This window comes from Crinia signifera, chromosome 2, assembly GCF_055691185.1.
Source record: "Crinia signifera chromosome 2, ASM5569118v1, whole genome shotgun sequence".
Classification (NCBI taxonomy): Eukaryota; Metazoa; Chordata; class Amphibia; order Anura; family Myobatrachidae; genus Crinia; species Crinia signifera.
In genome coordinates, this window is record NC_139218.1 from 283362566 (window position 1) to 283383454 (window position 20889).

A 20889-nucleotide genomic window follows, 5' to 3' on the forward strand; every position below is an offset into this window, starting at 1 on the left:
AGGGAAATCGGTTGCTATATTGTGCGTGCTAAAACCTGCAATGTGCCGCTGACTGTCCGATTCCAATTTATCTTACAGTATGTGCGATCCGATGTGCACAGGAATGCGCATCAGATCCAATATGATGTCAAACACCTCCGATTTGGGCTGATTTCACCTTATATATTGGCCTGATCCGATGGAATCGGGTGAAATCAGCCCATATCGGACCTGTGTATGGGCTCTTTACAGTACAGCCAAATCTTTTCTGTTTTCTCCCTTTTAATAAGCTAATGAGCCACTAGAAAACAGGTTAAAAAGATATAAAGACATGTTATCAGCACCTTCAGCATTCCTCTTAGACATGTAAAACCTCTGCCATGGTAAGCGTGAGCAGCTCACGCACATGCGCGTCCCATTCTCAACGAATTGGTATGGCTCCATCTGTATATCCATCCGCCACTGGATTAGTGGAACATTATCCATCCATTGGTGGAGATGTGTATTGCATGAATATTGTATGTCGTGCCTCAACGCGCCTAAGCACGCTACAACAGTGGCACACCAAAACCGTCATCTAGGCACACTGCCAGGATGAATGAGTGAGGCTACATCTGTATACAATGCTTCAATGTGGGAAAAATAATATACTATGGTAATAAAAAGTCACAATTTATTACATGTATATTGCATTAAAACAATTGTACAAACTTTATATGCTTTTCTCAACATACAAAATTGAAATATGTATGCCCCTTTAGGAATTTAAAATACATTTGTATGTAGTATGAAGAATCAGCAGTGAAAAGTTTGACAGTATGTCGACATGGACAAGGGGTATATGGAAATGGTCGACGAATGAAAAGTTCCACATTACTTATTTTGTGTTAATTTGTAGAATTCAGCACATGGACCAAATTAGTGTAACTTGTCCCCTCACATGGCTCCGTTCAAATGCCAAATGGAGTCAATGTGAAAGATAAAGTAATAAAAAGTTAACAAAAAATAATAATAATTTAAAACAAAATCTTGCCATATGCATGTCAACCTATTGACCTACAGAATCTTATATATTCACACTGCAGGCTGGACCTGGAATGCTGGCAGGTAGACCCCCTTCAGAATACAGCCACATGCAATCTGCCTTTTCTGCCAACGTTGGAGATGACATCACCAAGCACCGGTGATCCAGCTCTCTGTATACTTCTAGCATAACCCAGCTGGCGCTATTCATATCGCACCATTACCTGGTTTGGTGCAGAACTGGACCCTGGTCCAGATTCCTGGATAAACGTGACCAGGATCATTTTTATCTGACCCTTTACTGCCAAACCTCAATCCGGGTTTCCCCGGCAATAACCCAAGATAAATGTTTGCTGGATAAGAAGTACAAGTGACACCACCAAACCCAGTTAGTGACATTAACAACATGTGTAACTATGGAATATATGGGTCACTATAGCAATGAATAAAAACAGAAGGAAAAAAATATATTTCACAGACTAGAAACAAATAAGCAGTGTCACCACAACACTGTACCATAAAACTAGTTTGCCCACCAATATAAGTTATACCTCACTACAAGCTCTTCATTTCGTCAACTTGCAGTAAGTTTGCTGCATGAATATTGATGGAAGTTCTTTTGCTGTAGTGTAGGTCACACACTATGGCAGTGCTATGTGCCATTATCTGGACTTTGATTACCTTCTGTATAGAAACTCCCCAGCAGCTGCAGCCAGCGGCCTGTGTGTGGCATACACAAACTGGTACAAGGTCTCACAGTCCTCAGCAGTAAACAGATTCTCACAGTTCCTGCAAGGAGACAAACCAGTGTCTATTCAGTTATATTATATTGTTATTCAGCACAACAAATACCGATTCATTGTGTGATAACACAATAACAGTGATTCTTCAGCTTGTCCAAATGATGTATGGCCTGAACTGGCAGTGCAACAATCTAGTACATGGGAATAGGTCCATCCTCCTTTGACATACTGCAATACCAATTACATGTCATGATGCAAATAATATAGAATGGTAAGTTAAGAGCTTTTACATCGCAAGTATTGTAATTTATGTGCACTGTATTTATTCAGGGATCACTCGCTGCTTTGCAACATGGGTGATCAAAGGCTCCCCCCAAATCCCCTCCGTCCGCAGGACAGTGGTATATCAGTCAAACTGTATGCTGTTGTGCACTAGGTTGTCCAATCGCCTGTGCGGCACAGCAGATGGGACGACCCCAATGTTAGGGGGTGGGAGCGCGTGGTTCACATTAGGAGATGTGTATGATATGTTTGTCCGAACTTCTGGACTGTATAATGCAGCTGTTTTCAAATAGTTGGTTGCGACCCCAAATTGGGTCCAGCCCATCTGCCACCACTCCAGTGCTCTGCATCTCCTGTCCCGCCATTAGCAGCTACTTCTGCCAGCAGACTGCATTCCTAGATCCATCATCTACTTGCAGATATCCAAAGAGGGCACACGGCTGACAGCAAGGGCACTCCCAGGTCCTGGCACTTCTACAGATATCTGTAGGTAATTTATAGATAAATCAGGCAGACTGCAGTCAGACTCAGAGGAGCCAACTCTCAATAAGCAGGACACTGTGGGTAGATTTATTAAGCTCGGTGAAGTGATAAAGTGTCCGGTTTTTATCACCGGCCAGTCAGCTCCTACCTGTCATTTTTCAGACCAAGCCTGTAACTTCAGTTAGGAGCCGATTGGCCGGTGACAAAAAAACAGACACTTTATCACTTCACCTGAATCTCCATGCCCTCCTCCTACCTCCATGTCGGTTTGTTTGTTTAATCACTGTCGTTTTAAATTGTAAAGCGCAACGGAATATGCTGCGCTATATAATAAACTATAAATTAATAATAAAATCTGTTATGAACCTCTTGTCAATAAGTGTAGAATAGGGGGTGAGGGTATCTGAAGGAACTAGGAGGGGTGGTTCCAAAAAGCAGCAATAGGGGTGCATGAGGGGCTAGAAGATGAGCAATGAGCACAGACTTTAATGTATGACCGTGGAGGGCATGAACAGAGGAAAACTCAATAAGCAAACACCCACTGCCTCACTCTTTCCTCCCTCTGTCATCCTCTTTTGTCCCCAATTAACCAATGGCTCCCTGTCGGATTAGCAGTCACTTCACTTATTTGGTGCCTTTGTAATGGTACTGTGTATGTGCGGTCTGCTGAACACACATATGGCGGCACGTCTGCGGTGACTTGCTGAGGTCCAGTAATAATTTTGATAAGGTCTGATAGGCTCCCACAGCAAAATAGTTTCAGATTTCTCAAAAGGTTCTCATACATCCTTTGCAAAAGTTTCTTTGTTAAATATGTAGTTTTATGTAGGGCAGGTTTCGAATTATTAACACCTTACAACTGGTACCTTGAAAATGGACAAGCGTTTTGTTTTCACCAAGTCTATGTACTGTGCCTGTTCTTACTAGGAATTCTTTAGAAAGAAAGGAGTATTTTAAAGGCACATTTACTACCTACCAAAACCTATAGTAAGCAGAGTACTTGGGTTATGTGGCATATCTGCAATCACTGAGAGCACTATGCGCTGCTACATCTGCACCCTTATATCTGACATGGGGCACTATGCACGGCTACGTCTGCACCCTTATGTCTGACATTGAGCACCATGCACTGCTACTGTACATCTGCACCCTTATGTCTGACATGGGGCACCATGCACTGCTACGTCTGCACCCTTATGTCTGACATGGGGCACCATGTACTGCTACGTCTGCACACTTATGTCTGACATGGAGCACTATGCACTGTTACGTCTGCACCCTTATGTCTGACATGGGGCACCATGTACTGCTACGTCTGCACCCTTATGTCTGACATGGAGCACCATGCACTGCTACTGTACATCTGCACCCTTATGTCTGACATGGAGCACCATGCACTGCTACTGTACATCTGCACCCTTATGTCTGACATGGGGCACTATGCACTGTTACGTCTGCACCCTGATGTCTGACATGGAGCACCATGTACTGCTACGTCTGCACCCTTATGTCTGACATGGAGCACCATGTACTGCTACGTCTGCACCCTTATGTCTGACATGGGGCACTATGCACGGCTACGTCTGCACCCTTATGTCTGACATGGAGCACCACGTACTGCTACGTCTGCACCCTTATGTCTGACATGGAGCACCATGTACTGCTACGTCTGCACCCTTATGTCTGACATGGGGCACTATGCACGGCTACGTCTGCACCCTTATGTCTGACATGGAGCACCATGTACTGCTACGTCTGCACCCTTATGTCTGACATGGGGCACTATGCACTGTTACGTCTGCACCCTTATGTCTGACATGGAGCACCATGTACTGCTACGTCTGCACCCTTATGTCTGACATGGGGCACTATGCACTGTTATGTCTGCACCCTTATGTCTGACATGGAGCACCATGTACTGCTACGTCTGCACCCCTATGTCTGACATGGGGCACTATGCACTGTTACGTCTGCACCCTTATGTCTGACATGGAGCACCATGTACTGCTACGTCTGCACCCTTATGTCTGACATGGGGCACTATGCACTGTTATGTCTGCACCCTTATGTCTGACATGGAGCACCATGTACTGCTACGTCTGCACCCTTATGTCTGACATGGGGCACTATGCACTGTTACGTCTGCACCCTTATGTCTGACATGGAGCACTATGCACGGCTACGTCTGCACCCTTATGTCTGACATGGAGCACCATGTACTGCTACGTCTGCACCCTTATGTCTGACATGGAGCACCATGCACTGTTACGTCTGCACCCTTATGTCTGACATGGAGCACTATGCACGGCTACGTCTGCACCCTTATGTCTGACATGGAGCACCATGTACTGCTACGTCTGCACCCTTATGTCTGACATGGAGCACTATGCACTGTTACGTCTGCACCCTTATGTCTGACATGGAGCACCATGTACTGCTACGTCTGCACCCTTATGTCTGACATGGGGCACTATGCACTGTTACGTCTGCACCCTTATGTCTGACATGGAGCACTATGCACGGCTACGTCTGCACCCTTATGTCTGACATGGAGCACCATGTACTGCTACGTCTGCACCCTTATGTCTGACATGGAGCACTATGCACTGTTACGTCTGCACCCTTATGTCTGACATGGAGCACCATGTACTGCTACGTCTGCACCCTTATGTCTGACATGGGGCACTATGCACTGTTACGTCTGCACCCTTATGTCTGACATGGAGCACCATGTACTGCTACGTCTGCACCCTTATGTCTGACATGGAGCACCATGTACTGCTACGTCTGCACCCTTATGTCTGACATGGGGCACTATGCACGGCTACGTCTGCACCCTTATGTCTGACATGGGGCACTATGCACGGTTACGTCTGCACCCTTATGTCTGACATGGAGCATCATGCACTGCTAAGTCTGCACCCTTATGTCTGACATGGAGCACCATGCACTGCTACATCTGCACCCTTATGTCTGACACGGAGCACTATGTACTGCTACATCTGCACCCTTATGTCTGACATGGGGCACTATGCACGGCTACGTCTGCACCCTTATGTCTGACATGGGGCACTATGCACGGCTACGTCTGCACCCTTATGTCTGACATGGAGCACCATGTACTGCTACGTCTGCACCCTTATGTCTGACATGGAGCACCATGTACTGCTACGTCTGCACCCTTATGTCTGACATGGGGCACTATGCACGGCTACGTCTGCACCCTTATGTCTGACATGGGGCACCATGTACTGCTACGTCTGCACCCTTATGTCTGACATGGGGCACTATGCACTGTTACGTCTGCACCCTTATGTCTGACATGGAGCACCATGTACTGCTAAGTCTGCACCCTTATGTCTGACATGGGGCACTATGCACTGTTACGTCTACACCCTTATGTCTGACATGGAGCACCATGTACTGCTACGTCTGCACCCTTATGTCTGACATGGAGCACCATGTACTGCTACGTCTGCACCCTTATGTCTGACATGGGGCACTATGCACGGCTACGTCTGCACCCTTATGTCTGACATGGGGCACTATGCACGGTTACGTCTGCACCCTTATGTCTGACATGGGGCACTATGCACTGTTACATCTGCACCCTTATGTCTGACATGGAGCACCATGTACTGCTACGTCTGCACCCTTAGGTCTGACATGGAGCACCATGTACTGCTTAGTCTGCACCCTTATGTCTGACATGGGGCACTATGCACGGCTACGTCTGCACCCTTATGTCTGACATGGAGCACCATGTACTGCTACGTCTGCACCCTTATGTCTGACATGGAGCACCATGTACTGCTACGTCTGCACCCTTATGTCTGACATGGGGCACTATGCACGGCTACGTCTGCACCCTTATGTCTGACATGGAGCACCATGCACTGCTACATCTGCACCCTTATGTCTGACATGGGGCACTATGCACTGTTACGTCTGCACCCTTATGTCTGACATGGAGCACCATGTACTGCTACGTCTGCACCCTTATGTCTGACATGGGGCACTATGCACTGTTATGTCTGCACCCTTATGTCTGACATGGAGCACCATGTACTGCTACGTCTGCACCCTTATGTCTGACATGGAGCACCATGTACTGCTACGTCTGCACCCTTATGTCTGACATGGGGCACTATGCACTGTTACGTCTGCACCCTTATGTCTGACATGGAGCACTATGCACGGCTACGTCTGCACCCTTATGTCTGACATGGAGCACCATGTACTGCTACGTCTGCACCCTTATGTCTGACATGGAGCACCATGTACTGCTACGTCTGCACCCTTATGTCTGACATGGAGCACCATGTACTGCTACGTCTGCACCCTTATGTCTGACATGGAGCACCATGTACTGCTTAGTCTGCACCTTTATGTCTGACATGTACTGCTACATCTGGTAATGCTAATACAGAGGCCATTTAATGCTAATACAGAGGCACTCTGTATTAGTATTAAATGGCAGCAGCACTGTCACACAGACATATGGCCGCAGTGTAGTAGGTGCCCTATACAACATTTCTTTCACTCTGGAAAAAAATAAGCGCTGATTCTGGTTTCACAGTGCCTGTGATCCTTCGTGAGGTAGAAAACTCTGGGTCAGGTGATTCTCAAAATAAACCTTTTTACGTCTGGCATCACTTTGTACACTGTAAGTGGGGTACGGCCCCCCACCCCCTTTTTTTTCCTTTTCATTATCATCCCTCACAGTTTGGAGATCCTTGGTGGAGGTGGACATCCTGGTGCAAAGATACCTTGATGTGAGAATCAACATCTGTTTAACGTGAATCTCAGTACGGCATCCTGCACATTCTAAAGAAACCTTTATAAGAGGATCTCACTACTATTGGGTGTAAGTAGGGTATGCCACCCTTCTATGCATCATATACCATCACCGGATGATATTGAGCTACTTTCCCCTGAGTTTAAGAACTTATTACACTATATATATGGTATTCTCTTTTTTTTTTCCTATATTCAAAATACGGAGAAAAAGGAAGACTATCAGATTGGAGAACTACAGTATCTGGAAAGAGCAAAGAAACCCCACATATATCAATTGAATTTATCCTGTTATTTTTTACGTTGCGAGTGCAGTGTGTGTGACAGGTGAAGTTATTTTGTGTTTTTGGAGTTTTATGTTGAAGGTTGGGTGACCTTTTTCTTCTCTTGTCCATACAGCTGCTCTAGAGTGCGCAAATAGGGTAACTGACTTCCTTTCTGTCTAGTAAAAGGAAAATGTTAAATAACATAAATCATATTTTTCTAATCAAATAGCTTCCAACTTCTATGTTATCTAAATTTACTTAGCGTATTAAAATATTGTGGTACTTTCTCTTTAGTTGACATTGGCACAAGTGACACATGGTGACCAGTGGTCAGGACACTGTGATCTTCATTTAGGCAATCCTGATATTTGTTTTCTAGGTCATAATGACATTGTGACCTTACCAATTATGTCTTATGCCTTCAGAATACATTTATGGTATTTCCCTAATAATGTCCTTCATTTACAGTTACAGTACATACAGTGATGCAGGTTTTTGTGGAGTCACAAATGTGCCCAGCCTGCTCACATAGAATGGTACCAGTAGTATGGATAGTTGCAGCTTTAGTAAACATGTTTTTAGTTCTGTCAAGTTCATAAAAAAATGAGCCAGTACAAAACATAGGACAAGGTATATACACTGCTACATCAGAAGTCAAAATCCGCAGCGGCCATCCAATCCCCAAGCTCTATTAGCAGTAAGGGAATAATGGTATACTGTAAGTGAGGGAAGGGAAGAGAGCAGTGCTAATGCATGGAGCAGTGGTTCCCAAGCTAGGTGCACCAGCAGGCATTCCCAACCACGGTCCTCAAGGCACACCAACAGTCCAGTCTTCAGCACAGATGGTTAAATCAAAATAACTTGGGAACTAATTAAGTCATCTGTGCTCAAGCCTGGATATCACTTAAACCTGCACTGTTAAGCTGTGTACACACGGGGGCAATAGGGGCTGAAATCGCTGGATAAATCGCCGGGTGCGCGCGCTCCCGTTTTCAGCCCCATTAAAATCGCTGGTCGCAGGAGCTTGCTTCTGCGACCAGCTGGTTACCTCTGCGGCTCCCCCAGCAGAGGTTCGTTTTCATCAGCGACCATCTCTGGTCGCTGATGAAAAGGAGACACTGGGCAATATATCGCTCAGCAATGTATTGCTAGCAATATATTGCTGAGCAATATATCTCCCCCGTGTGTACGGGGCTTTAAGGTGTGCATACACTGGCTGATATAACGCCGTTCGATTGAACAGACGATATATCGACGCACCATCGGCCAGTGTGTATTAGTGATATACTGTATATGTAAACTGCGTCATCCACATATATATATATATCGCATCAACTCTGCAACACAGCCGATGATCTATATATCTAAAGATATACTGTATTGGTGCATTGTGCTGTGTGTTTGGATGATCTGCCGATCACCCGTACAGCGGCGCCGAGAACCTCTGGTGATTGACAGCTCAGTGGGCAGGTGCATGCAAATGCACCCGCCCATTTGTGATGTCAGTCCGGACAGAACAGGAACATGCTGCCTGATCCGTGTATATCTGCAGATCGATTGATCTCCAGATATATCTACCGGTGTGTACCCAGCTTTAGGACCGAGGTTGTAAATGCCTGTGGTACGGGTTGCTGATCTATAGCTAAATAGACTTATGATAATATAATATGCAAAACCAATGCTGGAGGCTGCCAGTCGTAAAATACGTGGACAAAACAGAACCCTGTCCTAACTGAACTGAAGGCAGATACTGTAGGTATACATAATTTACTAACTTCAATCCATGTTGCTACATTTCTCAATAAGAAACTTTTGGCCTAGAGGTACCGTTAAATAAAAAAAAAAGCTGAGCTCTACGGCGCTGTAATTTCATTGAAACTGTAGAGGCTTTACAGCTACACAATTATTCCTGTAGTATGTTGCGAGTTATCAGAGGGTTTTTACATTCAGTTTGTCCTAATACTGTGAAAGAATCAAGACACTATAACTATAGGTGATATGATGCCCTCTAGTGACAGATAATACATTTGCTCCGAACAATTGTCCATAATCATTTATTGATGACTGTCACTAGACTCTAAAATAAAGATGGCCTTAAATTAAAATCATTCACAAATATGTATATTTATAAAGTTCCTACACTTTGAAACATGATGAAAGATTGTAATTTTATAATAGCTGTGCATGTCAGAGCAACCTTTTTTGCAGTTACCAGCACGTATAGATTGTAAGCTTGCAGCAGGGCCCTCCTACCTCTAAGTCCGTCTGTTGTTACCCAGTTTGTTTTATCACTGTCTACAATTGTAAAGCGCAACGGAATCTGCTGCGCTTTATAAGAAAATGTAAATAAATAAATAAATTACCTCATACAAAGCTAGTACTAAAATAGATCAGGGCTGAGGGCACTGGCTCATCTGCACACAGTCGAGATGATCTATTGGCCATCTACACTAACTCATACTTGCCTGCCTACCTGATCCTCTCCATGAGGGAGAAGATGCTCTGTTCCTGGACTTCCCTAGTAATGTATGATTGCCATCACCTGTGGTGAAACACCTTTCTTATCAATTACCTGGCTCCCCACAGGTGATGGCGATCATACATTACCAGGGAAGTGCAGGAACAGAGCATTGTATCTCTCATGGGGGGTTATTCTAGTCCATTCTTTCTGACAAAATCCTTCTTAGATGGACAAAACCATGTGCACTGCGGGTGGGGCAGATGTAACTTGTGCAGAGAGAATTAGATTTGGGTGGGGTTTTTCTTCAAAGTGAGATCTATATTGAAGTGTAAAATCATGCAGTCAGTATTTTCCCTGCACAGAAACAAAATAACTCACCCAAATCTAATTCTCTCTGCACATGTTACATCTGCCCCCTGCAGTGCACATGGTTTTGTCCATCTAAGAAGGATTTTGTCAGAAAGAATGAACTAGAATAAACCCCATTGAGAGGGTCAGGTAGGAAAGTATGCACTCACTGCACATTTTCAAAATTAAGGAAAAATATTTTTTTTTCCAACTTTTGATAAGCTCAGCATCTGTAATACGTGACCAACAACCTTCTATTTTGCCAACAGAAAGTCTGAGATATATATATATATATATATATATATATATATATATATATATATATATATATATAAATAAATATATATTTTGATCAGCTACTTAAACTTTTCTGAAGACCATTGGTGGCCAATTTGTCTCAAAAGGTGCCCATACACGTTTTGGACTACATCACATGGCATGCGATTTGCGTGCGTTGCGATCCGAAGATAGGTCAAAAAGTATGTGCAGCACATACTTTTTGAACCATGCGAAGGATGTCTGTGGGAGCGCGCATCGCACCTGCAAAACTCACCGTGTATGGGCACCTTTAGGATTTTAGTACAACCTCAGACATGGAACAATTTGTATTTAATACTGGGTGAGACTATGGGCCTTATTCTAGTTCACTCTGAGAAAATCCTTCTTAGATGGACAAAACCATGTGCACTGCAGGTGGGGCAGATGTTACTTGTACAGAGAGAATTAGATTTGGGTGGGGTTTTACTTCAAAGTGAGCTCTATATTGCAATGTAAAAATAAAGCAGCCAGTATTTTTTTGCACAGAAACAAAATAACTCACCCAAATCTAATTCTCTCTGCACATTTTACATCTGCCCCACCTGCAGTGCAGATGGTTTTGTCCATCTAAGAAGGATTTTGTCAGAGAGTCAACTAGAATAAGGCCCAATATGTGCAAGTGGAAAGGAATACATTTATAGACACATAAGGAATTACAGAAAACATAGGGGCAGATGTACTAACCCCCCCCCCAGCACTTCTCAAATAACGGGTCCCGCATCTCCTGCATAACGAGGAGAAGCAGGCACCCGTTATTTGCTAATGTATTAACCCCCTGCAAGCCGATAAGGAGAGCCGTTATGCCCAGCATTAACGGCTCTCCTTATCGGCTCCCCCCGGTGCCCCGCGCATGCTCAGTGCGCTCCCCCCCCCCCGTCCATCTCTAATGGGCATGCGCGAGATCTCGCAAAAAACGCGAGATCTCCTGCGCAGCCCGAGCAAGAAGCAGGGCTAGCGTTGTCCCCGCAGTGGGGGACAGGACAACGCTAGCCCTGAGCTGGCGAAGTGGGCTGTTAATCGATCGCCCCGGCCGCTAAACACTGGGGGGGATTGCAGGGGACACTAGCGCACGTTAGGTGCGCTAGTAATACATTAGGAAAATCGTAATCCCCCCAGTTAACCAGCGTTAAGTGCATTTCTGCACTTGACGCTGGTTCATACATCTGCCCCATAGTGTGCAATAGAAGCTTGTAAATATAGGCTTATGTTATGATTAGTATGCCTATAATAAAACAGTGAACAAAAAAATTGAGGTTTCAATAAGTCCTAGACACATTGTGTATTTGGGAAACGGTCATCTGTCAGACCAGACTTAGGTCGACAGTCATTAGGTCGACCCCGGAAGGTCGACTGTCCCCAAGGTCGACAGGGTTAAAGGTCAACATGGCTCAATGTTGACGTGACTTAAGGTCGACATGGGCCAAGGTCGACATGGTTTTAGGTCGACATGAGTTTTTCGCTGTTTTTTGAGCCGACATGTGCCGGCAGGCGGTATTTCATGCCCTACCATCCACTAGGGCGTGGTGGGAGAATAAAATAGTGTGCCGAGCGCAGCGAGGCACCGTGCCCAAAGCATCGCGAGCGAAGCGAGGGGCTGCGGTTCGACTCCAACTGTGTCCATGTCGACTGTGTCGACATTCGGGTAAAAAAAACAGTGAAAAACTCATGTCGACCTAATGACTGTCGACCTAAAACCACGTCGACCTTGGCCCATGTCGACCTTGAGCCATGTCGACCTTGAGCCATGTCGACCTTGGGGACAGTCGACCTTCCGGGGTCGACCTAATGACTGTAGACCTAAGTCTGTTCTGACAGATGTACCGCTTCCGTGTATTTTATTTTGATTGCAGCTGAAAATAACATTCTAAATTCCATGGTCTGGTGGAATACAAAATTCCCCTCCAGACTAGACTCCAAGTATTGGGTAACAGTAATATGCCGCCATTGTAAATGTACTGATTCATTGTACAAAGATCTGGTAACAAAATACTAAAAGCATGATATATATAAAAAATAAAGTATGTACTTCGACATGTGAACAAGGAGCCTCATGGCTTGCACAGACACCTCGTGATCTTTGTCCAGAGTCATTGACACAATGCGATCCTAGGAGACATTAAATAATACAAATTAACAAGCCTAACAATAATCTGCCTGTGTTATTCCATCAAGAAATAAAATAAGAATTTTATAGCATTTTCTGGTTTAAAATGAGTTCAGCCTGTATCAGTGATCACCAAGCTACTGTATATAATCACAGATTGAGGATAGCATATAACAATTGGCCTGTTGGCTGAGTAAAGTCCCCCACACACTAGAACGATTTTTTGGCCGATTGTCCGATTTTTGACCGATCGTCCGATTTATAGGTCGATTTTTTTTCCCGATACTCGACAGTAATCGTCCGATTATCGGTAAAAATTGGCCGATATATCGGAGGATCGGTTGGAAATCGGACAAAAAAAATCGTTCTAGTGTGTGGGGGCCTTTAGGTGCCAGTACATTAGTGTACTACAGTATGTACTTCCAACATGAATGGACAGAAATAAGAAGTGTAGTAATAGTAACACAAACATAACTTAAGGTGTATAAAAGAGCAAATGGCTGAGAAAAGATGCGTGCATAAGTGAAAGAAAGGTACCGATGACACAGGCAGGAGAAGAGTGTAATTAAGAAAGCTGGAATTAATAGATAACAAATCGTTTGAAGGAAAAATATATATGGGGGATTTAAAAAATAAATGCATAGAAAATTGTGCTTTCACTATAGGCGTTGATATACCTTAAACCGTGTAGTAAAAAGATCCATTTTGGAAACGAGATGATTTTTCTCATAAAGTCCTTGTAGAGCAATCAGACTTTTGAGGCGCACGTCTGGGATCTAACAATAAGGAGAAATGATAAAAAGGTGACACATTTTGGCAAAGTGCAATGTACTTGTGAGATCTCACAACATAAAATCATATACACCAGTGATTCAATCAATCGGTAAACATTCCTGGGCTAATAAACTGTTCTGAAGTAGGATCAGGCTTGTTACAATGGCTTCTTAGCAGTCTGTGATACTGCAGTTGCCCACATTTTCACATGAATGTTTGGCATGTTAGCTATTGATAAACTACAGCAGTTGTTCATCTCGGGTATATAGCACGTGACAAGACTATGTATAGCATCCCTGCTCCATGCATAACAGAAGAATCCTCTTTAGAAGCACGCAGAATCATTTACAGATTTAAACTAGCCAATTAGGTTGTGGGAAACAGCAGGACCGTTAGAGAACTTCCAAGTAACGCAGGTGCATATATGGTGTGTAGTCCCGGGCTGAACGGATGTAAATTTAAGGTCACTCAATATGGCTGCCAGATTATGGTCCCACATAAAGTGGGTGAATCGCAAATGTGAGAAGGCTTTTATATGCAATTATATATATATATATATATATATATATATATATATATACACATACACACACACACACACACACACACACACACACACACTACTTCTCATATCTATAAGATGAAGTACCACCAGTGATCCCTAGAGGCCACATTACTCCTTAGTGTGCTAAAAGATGTCATAACAGAAAGTGAAAGTAATTTTGCAGAGACACTGATGTGTTTCAAACTTGCTCAATATGGAGAGAGAAAGTTGTGAAGAGAGAGGTCGAAGTTAAGAGCAGATAGGGAGTGAGGGTGGGGTGGAGAGTTTGTGGGCTAAAAACTGTCACAGTTCAAAGTGAAAGTACATTACAGAAGCTATCATTTTGATAGGCTTCTAACTAGTAAAGTATATTGCTTACTAAATTTATATGTATTTCTCTTTGTCAACAAACGCAAACGCCTGTCTCCAAATACCAACAAATAACTGAAGCATAGTTGTTTGCACAGTGTGGAAGCTCAGCGCGTGCACAGTGTGGAAGCTCAGCGCGTGCACAGTGTGGAAGCTCAGCGCGTGCACAGTGTGGAAGCTCAGCGCGTGCACAGTGTGGAAGCTCAGCGCGTGCACAGTGTGGAAGCTCAGCGCGTGCACAGTGTGGAAGCTCAGCGCGTGCACAGTGTGGAAGCTCAGCGCGTGCACAGTGTGGAAGCTCAGCGCGTGCACAGTGTGGAAGCTCAGCGCGTGCACAGTGTGGAAGCTCAGCGCGTGCACAGTGTGGAAGCGTGGCAGCGAGACTCCTACTGCAAGGCACATTGGAGAGGATGACTGGCCACCAGGGTAAGTATGGCAGTGTGGAAAGGGGTGGGGGTGGCAATTGATTGAGCAGGTCACACGCAGCAAAGGGGCCCCAGTCGCATTTGTAACATTTTGGATTGAGCAGCACTTTATATCAGTATATTATTGGCATTGGTAGATTTGCTAACTTGCATCACAGTATTTAGATTTTTGTATAGCCATAATGCAAGTCTTATTATTAGTTATAGAAATTACTGTGTTCTGTAAAAGGAGCTTGTGGACCCTTATGCTGTCAACATTATTTATTTACTACCAGTTTTATATTTAGCGCACACATATTCGGCAGCGCTTTACAGTGAATATTGAACATTCAGTCATGGTAAGATAAGTAATAAAGTGGGGAGGACAGTAGTCATAGGGTAGTGGTCAGACTCTGGTGACCCGGGATATACTGGGTCCAATGGATTTGTTTTCCATAAAATGTTTAACACAAACATTTTTTTAACTTTGCTGACATCACTGAGGTAAAGAATGACAGTAAGAGGGGGCGTGGCTTGACACAGCATGGTGTAGGCAGCTTGCTGCCAGAGCTCCTGCAAATATCCTGCTCTATCTCCAGTTTCCCTGGTGGTTTCTGGCTGAAAATTTCTGCAAGAGGGCAGTATCCCCCTCTGCTCACACAGTGTGAATTTGGGGGTCATCGGTACCAGGAATCCAAACTTGTGGTACCAGGAGTCCAATCTGTGACTGGATCCTGAGGCAGACTCTGCTCTAGGCGTGGCTGCTGCAGCTCTATCCTCATCACTGCCTTCTGCTGTGTCCGGTGCTTGGGTCCAGTGTGCTCTGCAGGGGTTTTGGTGGCTGTATCCTGTGGATTTCTGTGGCCCGTCTCCAGCTTTGTCATGATGTGTGAATTCTAGCACAACTCTGTAGCTGGTGAGTTGGATGGCTCTGCTTCTATGTCCCTTTATCCTGATTCAGTGAAGCAGCTCTCAGGGCCCTTTAGTGAGATTTTATCTGCACCATTTACAACCCCACTACAGCAGGTGCTTGCGGTGGGTTATTTTGAGCAACAAATTACTAATAGGCTGGAGGAGCTGAGGGATGACCTTACGCATATTCACCGTGAAGTGCAGCTGATGATGGCGCGTTTGGAACCTCCGGCGGCCTCTGTTTCTTTAGTGGCGATTCCACAGACCCCCGTGAAGATTCAGTCTGCGGCAACACAGTGTCACTTATCCGATTAAGAGGGACAATGGCGCTATAACATCCTCCAGTTTGCTTGCAGTCCACAAGAGGGAATGGCTTTTTGCTCTAATATTTATTTATAAACAGTGGCTTGGTATAACCCGTGGGTGGAGGTTTTTGTCCCTAATCCTGTTTTCTTCAGCTGCTACTTGTTCCTATACATTTGTTTTGACAAAGTTGTGTGTGATGGCTGACGGCCCAATTTATCCTACTGCCAACTCCCCAGAGACTGACATTTGGCTGGATTACCTTGTTCCATGGTGGATTCATCCTCCGGACTGATTTTGCTCACCTTGGGACTGGTAACCATTTTTATGGTTGCTGAGACGCTTACTGTGCTCTGTTTTTTGGGGGTTTCTTTTGTATACTAATTGTCTTTAGCTACTGCATAATTTCATATTATTTGTAAATCCTTGTCACAGCTCCAGTTTTGTTATTATGCTATTGTTGTGCTCATTCTAGATTATTTGCATACGACCAATTATTTTCCAGAAGGATTCTGTACTAATGTTTAAAGGCCATTTATCTAGTGTTATTGCCACTTCTGTAGATATTAGTCTGATTTCCTGCTCAGTGTATCTAACCCTACGTGCATTTCTTACTATTGTACAGGAGCAGCGGTCATATTTAGTTTGTGGTCATTTATTTTAATGCTACAGCCACTTCTGTTTTTATAATATCTGTCCTTTATGCTCAGTTTCCTTGATATTTGCATAATACTTTTCTATGGGTGTAACCTTCTCCATTTCGTTTATGGACATTTATTTAGTCGCCCTTGTCATTTATATAGTGTAGTCGGTACTTGTTTCCTAGCACGGCCACACCGATTTACATCGGGGTGGTCGTGTCGGAAAAATCGGGTCGATCGCATCGCATGCGATTTGGTCGCATGCGATCGACGCGACCGACCGATTTTGGACCCGATTTTTTTTTTTAATGAAATGTAAACCGGGTCCCTGGGACCCGATTTTACATTGGATTCAATGTAAAATATTCCCAACCCCCCCAAATGTCACGGCGTACACCCCACCCCACGATAGACGCCAACCCGAAGCGTGGCGAGCGCAGCGAGCCCGCGAGGGGCGGCGGTGCGCGTCCTCCGACCTTTTCATTCCCCTACTATCCACGTAGGCGTGGAGTTGAGAATAGAATAGTGTGGCGAGCGCAGCGAGCCACCGAGCCCGAAGCGTGGCAAGCGCAGCGAGCCCCGCGAGGGGACGCGGATACCTTCACAGGTAAACGCGTCCCTTCGCGGACTTCACAGGTGTCCGCGTCGCCACGGACACCTGTGAAGCCCGCGAGGGGACGCGTATAACTGTGAAGGTATCCGCTGCGCTCGCCACGCTTCGGGCTCGGTGGCTCGCTGTGCTCGCCACACTATTCTATTCTCAACTCCACGCCGACGTGGATAGTAGGGGAATGAAAAGGTCGGAGGACGCGCACCGCCGCCCCTCGCGGGCTCGCTGCGCTCGCCACGCTTCGGGTTGGCGTCTATCGTGGGGTGACGACGGGGACATCTAAAATGTGAAATGGGTCATATTGGCCCATTTCACATTTTTCAAATTTTTTCAGGATTTCAATGTTAAAAAATCTTTTAACATTGAAGCCTATGTAAAAATCGGGGGCATCGCGTCGGGACCTATGTTAATGGTCCCGACCGACGCGATGCCCCCGATATTTTACCTTTCCCGACACGATTTCAATGTTAAAATATTTTTTAACATTGAAGCCTATGGGGAAATCGCGGGCATCGCGTCGGTCGCGTCGGGACCTATGTTAACGGTCCCGACCGACGCGATGCCCCCGATATTTTGTCCTAGCCGGCCAAATGGACCTGATTTCAAAGGAAATCGGGTCCATCGTATGGATCGTGTACCTTAACTTAAAGGTACACGATCCATACGATTGTGGCCGTGCTAGGAAACAAGTACCGTGTAGTCTCCTGTAGCTAAAGTTTTGTGATTCTGCTATTCTTGTGCTCATTCTAGCTAAATATTTGCATGCAACACTAATGGGCCCCATACATCAGCAATTAATTGTAACAATTCTCAGATCTGGAGATGATTGTCACAATCTTTAATGCGTGGGCTCCCCCTTTTGGCGATCCGATCAAAAATTGATCGGGATGGCCAATCGATTGCTGAATCAGGTTTTTAAGCATGCTTAATAATCTGGTATTATCTGCGGTTGTTTTTTATATGTGTGGGCATTCCCGTTTCGTCTTCTTCATCTATTTACATTATGAAAAGAAGTAACATCTGTAATGACAATCGATTGAGGTGATGTATGGGCACTTTCCAGATATGAAGATGCAATCTTTAGATGGGAAAAATCTGCCGATCACTGAAATAAAACTGTAAAGTGTGGGCAAGTCAAATAGATTGTAGAAAACCATTTATCTGTCCAAAAAAGTACTGGATCTGGAAAACCATTAATTGTGATTACTGATGTATGGGGCCCATAACTCTCTGAGAGAATTATATTCCAATTGATGTATGGCCCTTTAGTTAGTGTTTACATCATATTATGTCTGTTCTCCAGCTTCCTGTATCATAGAATGTGTGCACTTTCTGCTATTCTGTGGGAGAAGCCTGCCATATTTAGTCTGGTTGCTTGTTTCAGTTCCACAGCCATTTATACTGATATTCTGTTTTGTCTTTAAGCTCAGGTACCTCAATATTTGCATACTACTTCACTATTCTGTGGGTGTAACCTGCACCATTTAGTTTATGGCCATTTATTTTAGTTGCCCCTGCCAATTATACAGTATAGTTATCCTGTGTCATGGGGTTGGGGGATAACAGGCATTTAAGTGTAGTCAGTGCTATTTTTGTACGAAAATAGGTTCAGGAACTGTGGGCGGGGGCAGAAAGTGGGCGGTGATGTGGGAGGAGCTACAAAAGGGGCGGGGCATCAATTGGTGCATTACATTTTTTAAAAAAAACCATGCAATTCCTCCCAAGAGTGCCAGAAAAATAACAATCCCCCACAGAGCATGACCCCCATGCTTACTTTAAGCCACGCTTATGTCCATGGGGGGCCTACACCAGACATGCTGCACCCATATTTTTACTCTCTGGAGACCATCGAAAAATGATCCAAAAGAGCTGGATGGCTGCAGACAATCTAAGCCACACTACAGTCTCTATTGGGTCATCTAGTGGCTGCAGTTTTGTAATACGGTACATTTTAATTCCCCCCATAGAGATGAGGAGCAGAGGTAACATTTTGTTATATAGGATAAAAAGCAGAAATACCCTTTGCTGCATATGGCAGTTCTGATCAATTTAATTAAATATGTCCCTATAAAAGTTAATGAATGTTTGTTTAAATTTTTAGAGAGTTCATCAGTTCATCATAAGCAGAGCTGCGCACCCTAAAGGTGATGGATAGCGGTGCTGACAGGGCGCAGTGTCCCTGAGAAGGATGGATAACAGCAGAGCAGCGCAGCATAGCTGAGACAGACAACGGTGCTGAGGGAGCATAAATACCTATCAGGGGCTCCGGTGACTCCCTTTCGGCCAGTGGAGTATGGCGCAGACCGGCGGCTTCAGTGTTGGGCTGTGAGTGGAGCCGGCAGGAAGTGTAGGAAACGCTGCTAATAACAGGCCGGGATTCCTGTGTGGAGACTCAGGAGAGCGCGCCGACACGGTGAGCGTCATGGCGCATGCGCACTGCATAGTGCGCTCGAGGTTTCTCTTATGGTGGCAGTGTGGCAGCAAATGATACACGCTGTACCGCCGCGGGGGCTGCGAGGGCTAGGCCAGGAGGTTCCGGAACGCCGTTCCAGGTGACCTCATTTTTCAGGTCAGCTTCAGGAACGGAGTTCCGGACCGTTCCGGCACAAAAATAGCCCTGAGTGTAGTGTAGTGTAGTGTAGTAGGGTGGGGGGGGACTTATGGGGATTCAGGTATGCCTAGGCTGGGGTTAGGTTATACAGGGTGGGGGTTCTTGGGAGGTTTGCTTTGGGTGTCCTTATTTTATTTTGTGTATTTGGTTTAGGGTATATGTGGTGGGGGGCAAGGTGAGGCTTTTTGTTTTGATATTCTGATCGATATGAGGTTTTTTTATTTTCATTTATGGTATGTCATATATGCCCCATTAATAATGTGGTTCTCTCGTGTACACCTGAATGGTGCCTTCGGGTGGTGATTACGTTATCTATGCTTGATATGGGGTATTCTGTATGTCATTGTTTTTAATATATCCTGCTAATTCTCACATCCTTGGCTTGGTGGGTTGTCTTTATTTGGTCATCTATACGCTGTTTCCTCATGCTCTCCTGTATTTTTCCTCATGTTTACCTTATAGTTTATATGCCTGTTTGATGTTTGGGTGTAACTCTTTAAATCTACAATAAAAATGACACAATTTAAAAAAAAGAAAAAAAAAGAATGACAGTAAGACCACACTTAACAAAAACGCACCTTATCATACAGCATCCAACCGACATACTTTAAGCAACTGTCATTCAGGTAGGTGTGTGGGTACGTTTTCATCCATATCCCCATTTCTTCTATGCACAATGCCCTGATTTCAGGAACCACATCCCTATAAATACAGATGGAAATGGTCAGTAAAACATTTTACACACTGTTTATAATGTTAAATACATAATCTAATTGCTTTTACTTAACACAGATTTTAAAATCCACAATTGGATTCATAAATATGTAACCATGTTAAATGCATTACAATTCTTCACTTAAGTAAATATACTATATACCATGAAGTAAAACTGTAATAAAATAAAAACAAGGAGTCTG

General features: G+C 44.5%; 1 protein-coding gene across 4 annotated transcripts in view; it reads right to left on the reverse strand.

Moving 5' to 3' along the window:
- LOC146057470 (cohesin subunit SA-2-like) overlaps window positions 1-20889 on the reverse strand; it is a 126004-nt gene that overhangs the window by 67819 nt on the left and 37296 nt on the right. For all 4 annotated transcript variants that reach the window (XM_083168738.1, XM_083168736.1, XM_083168735.1 and 1 more), the window contains exons 11-14: window positions 20551-20674; window positions 13482-13580; window positions 12727-12806; window positions 1684-1791 (exon numbers count right to left, since the gene is read on the reverse strand). In XM_083168738.1, coding sequence (XP_083024864.1) covers window positions 1684-1791; window positions 12727-12806; window positions 13482-13580; window positions 20551-20674 — 411 coding nt within the window. The remainder of the gene's footprint in view (window positions 1-1683; window positions 1792-12726; window positions 12807-13481; window positions 13581-20550; window positions 20675-20889) is intronic.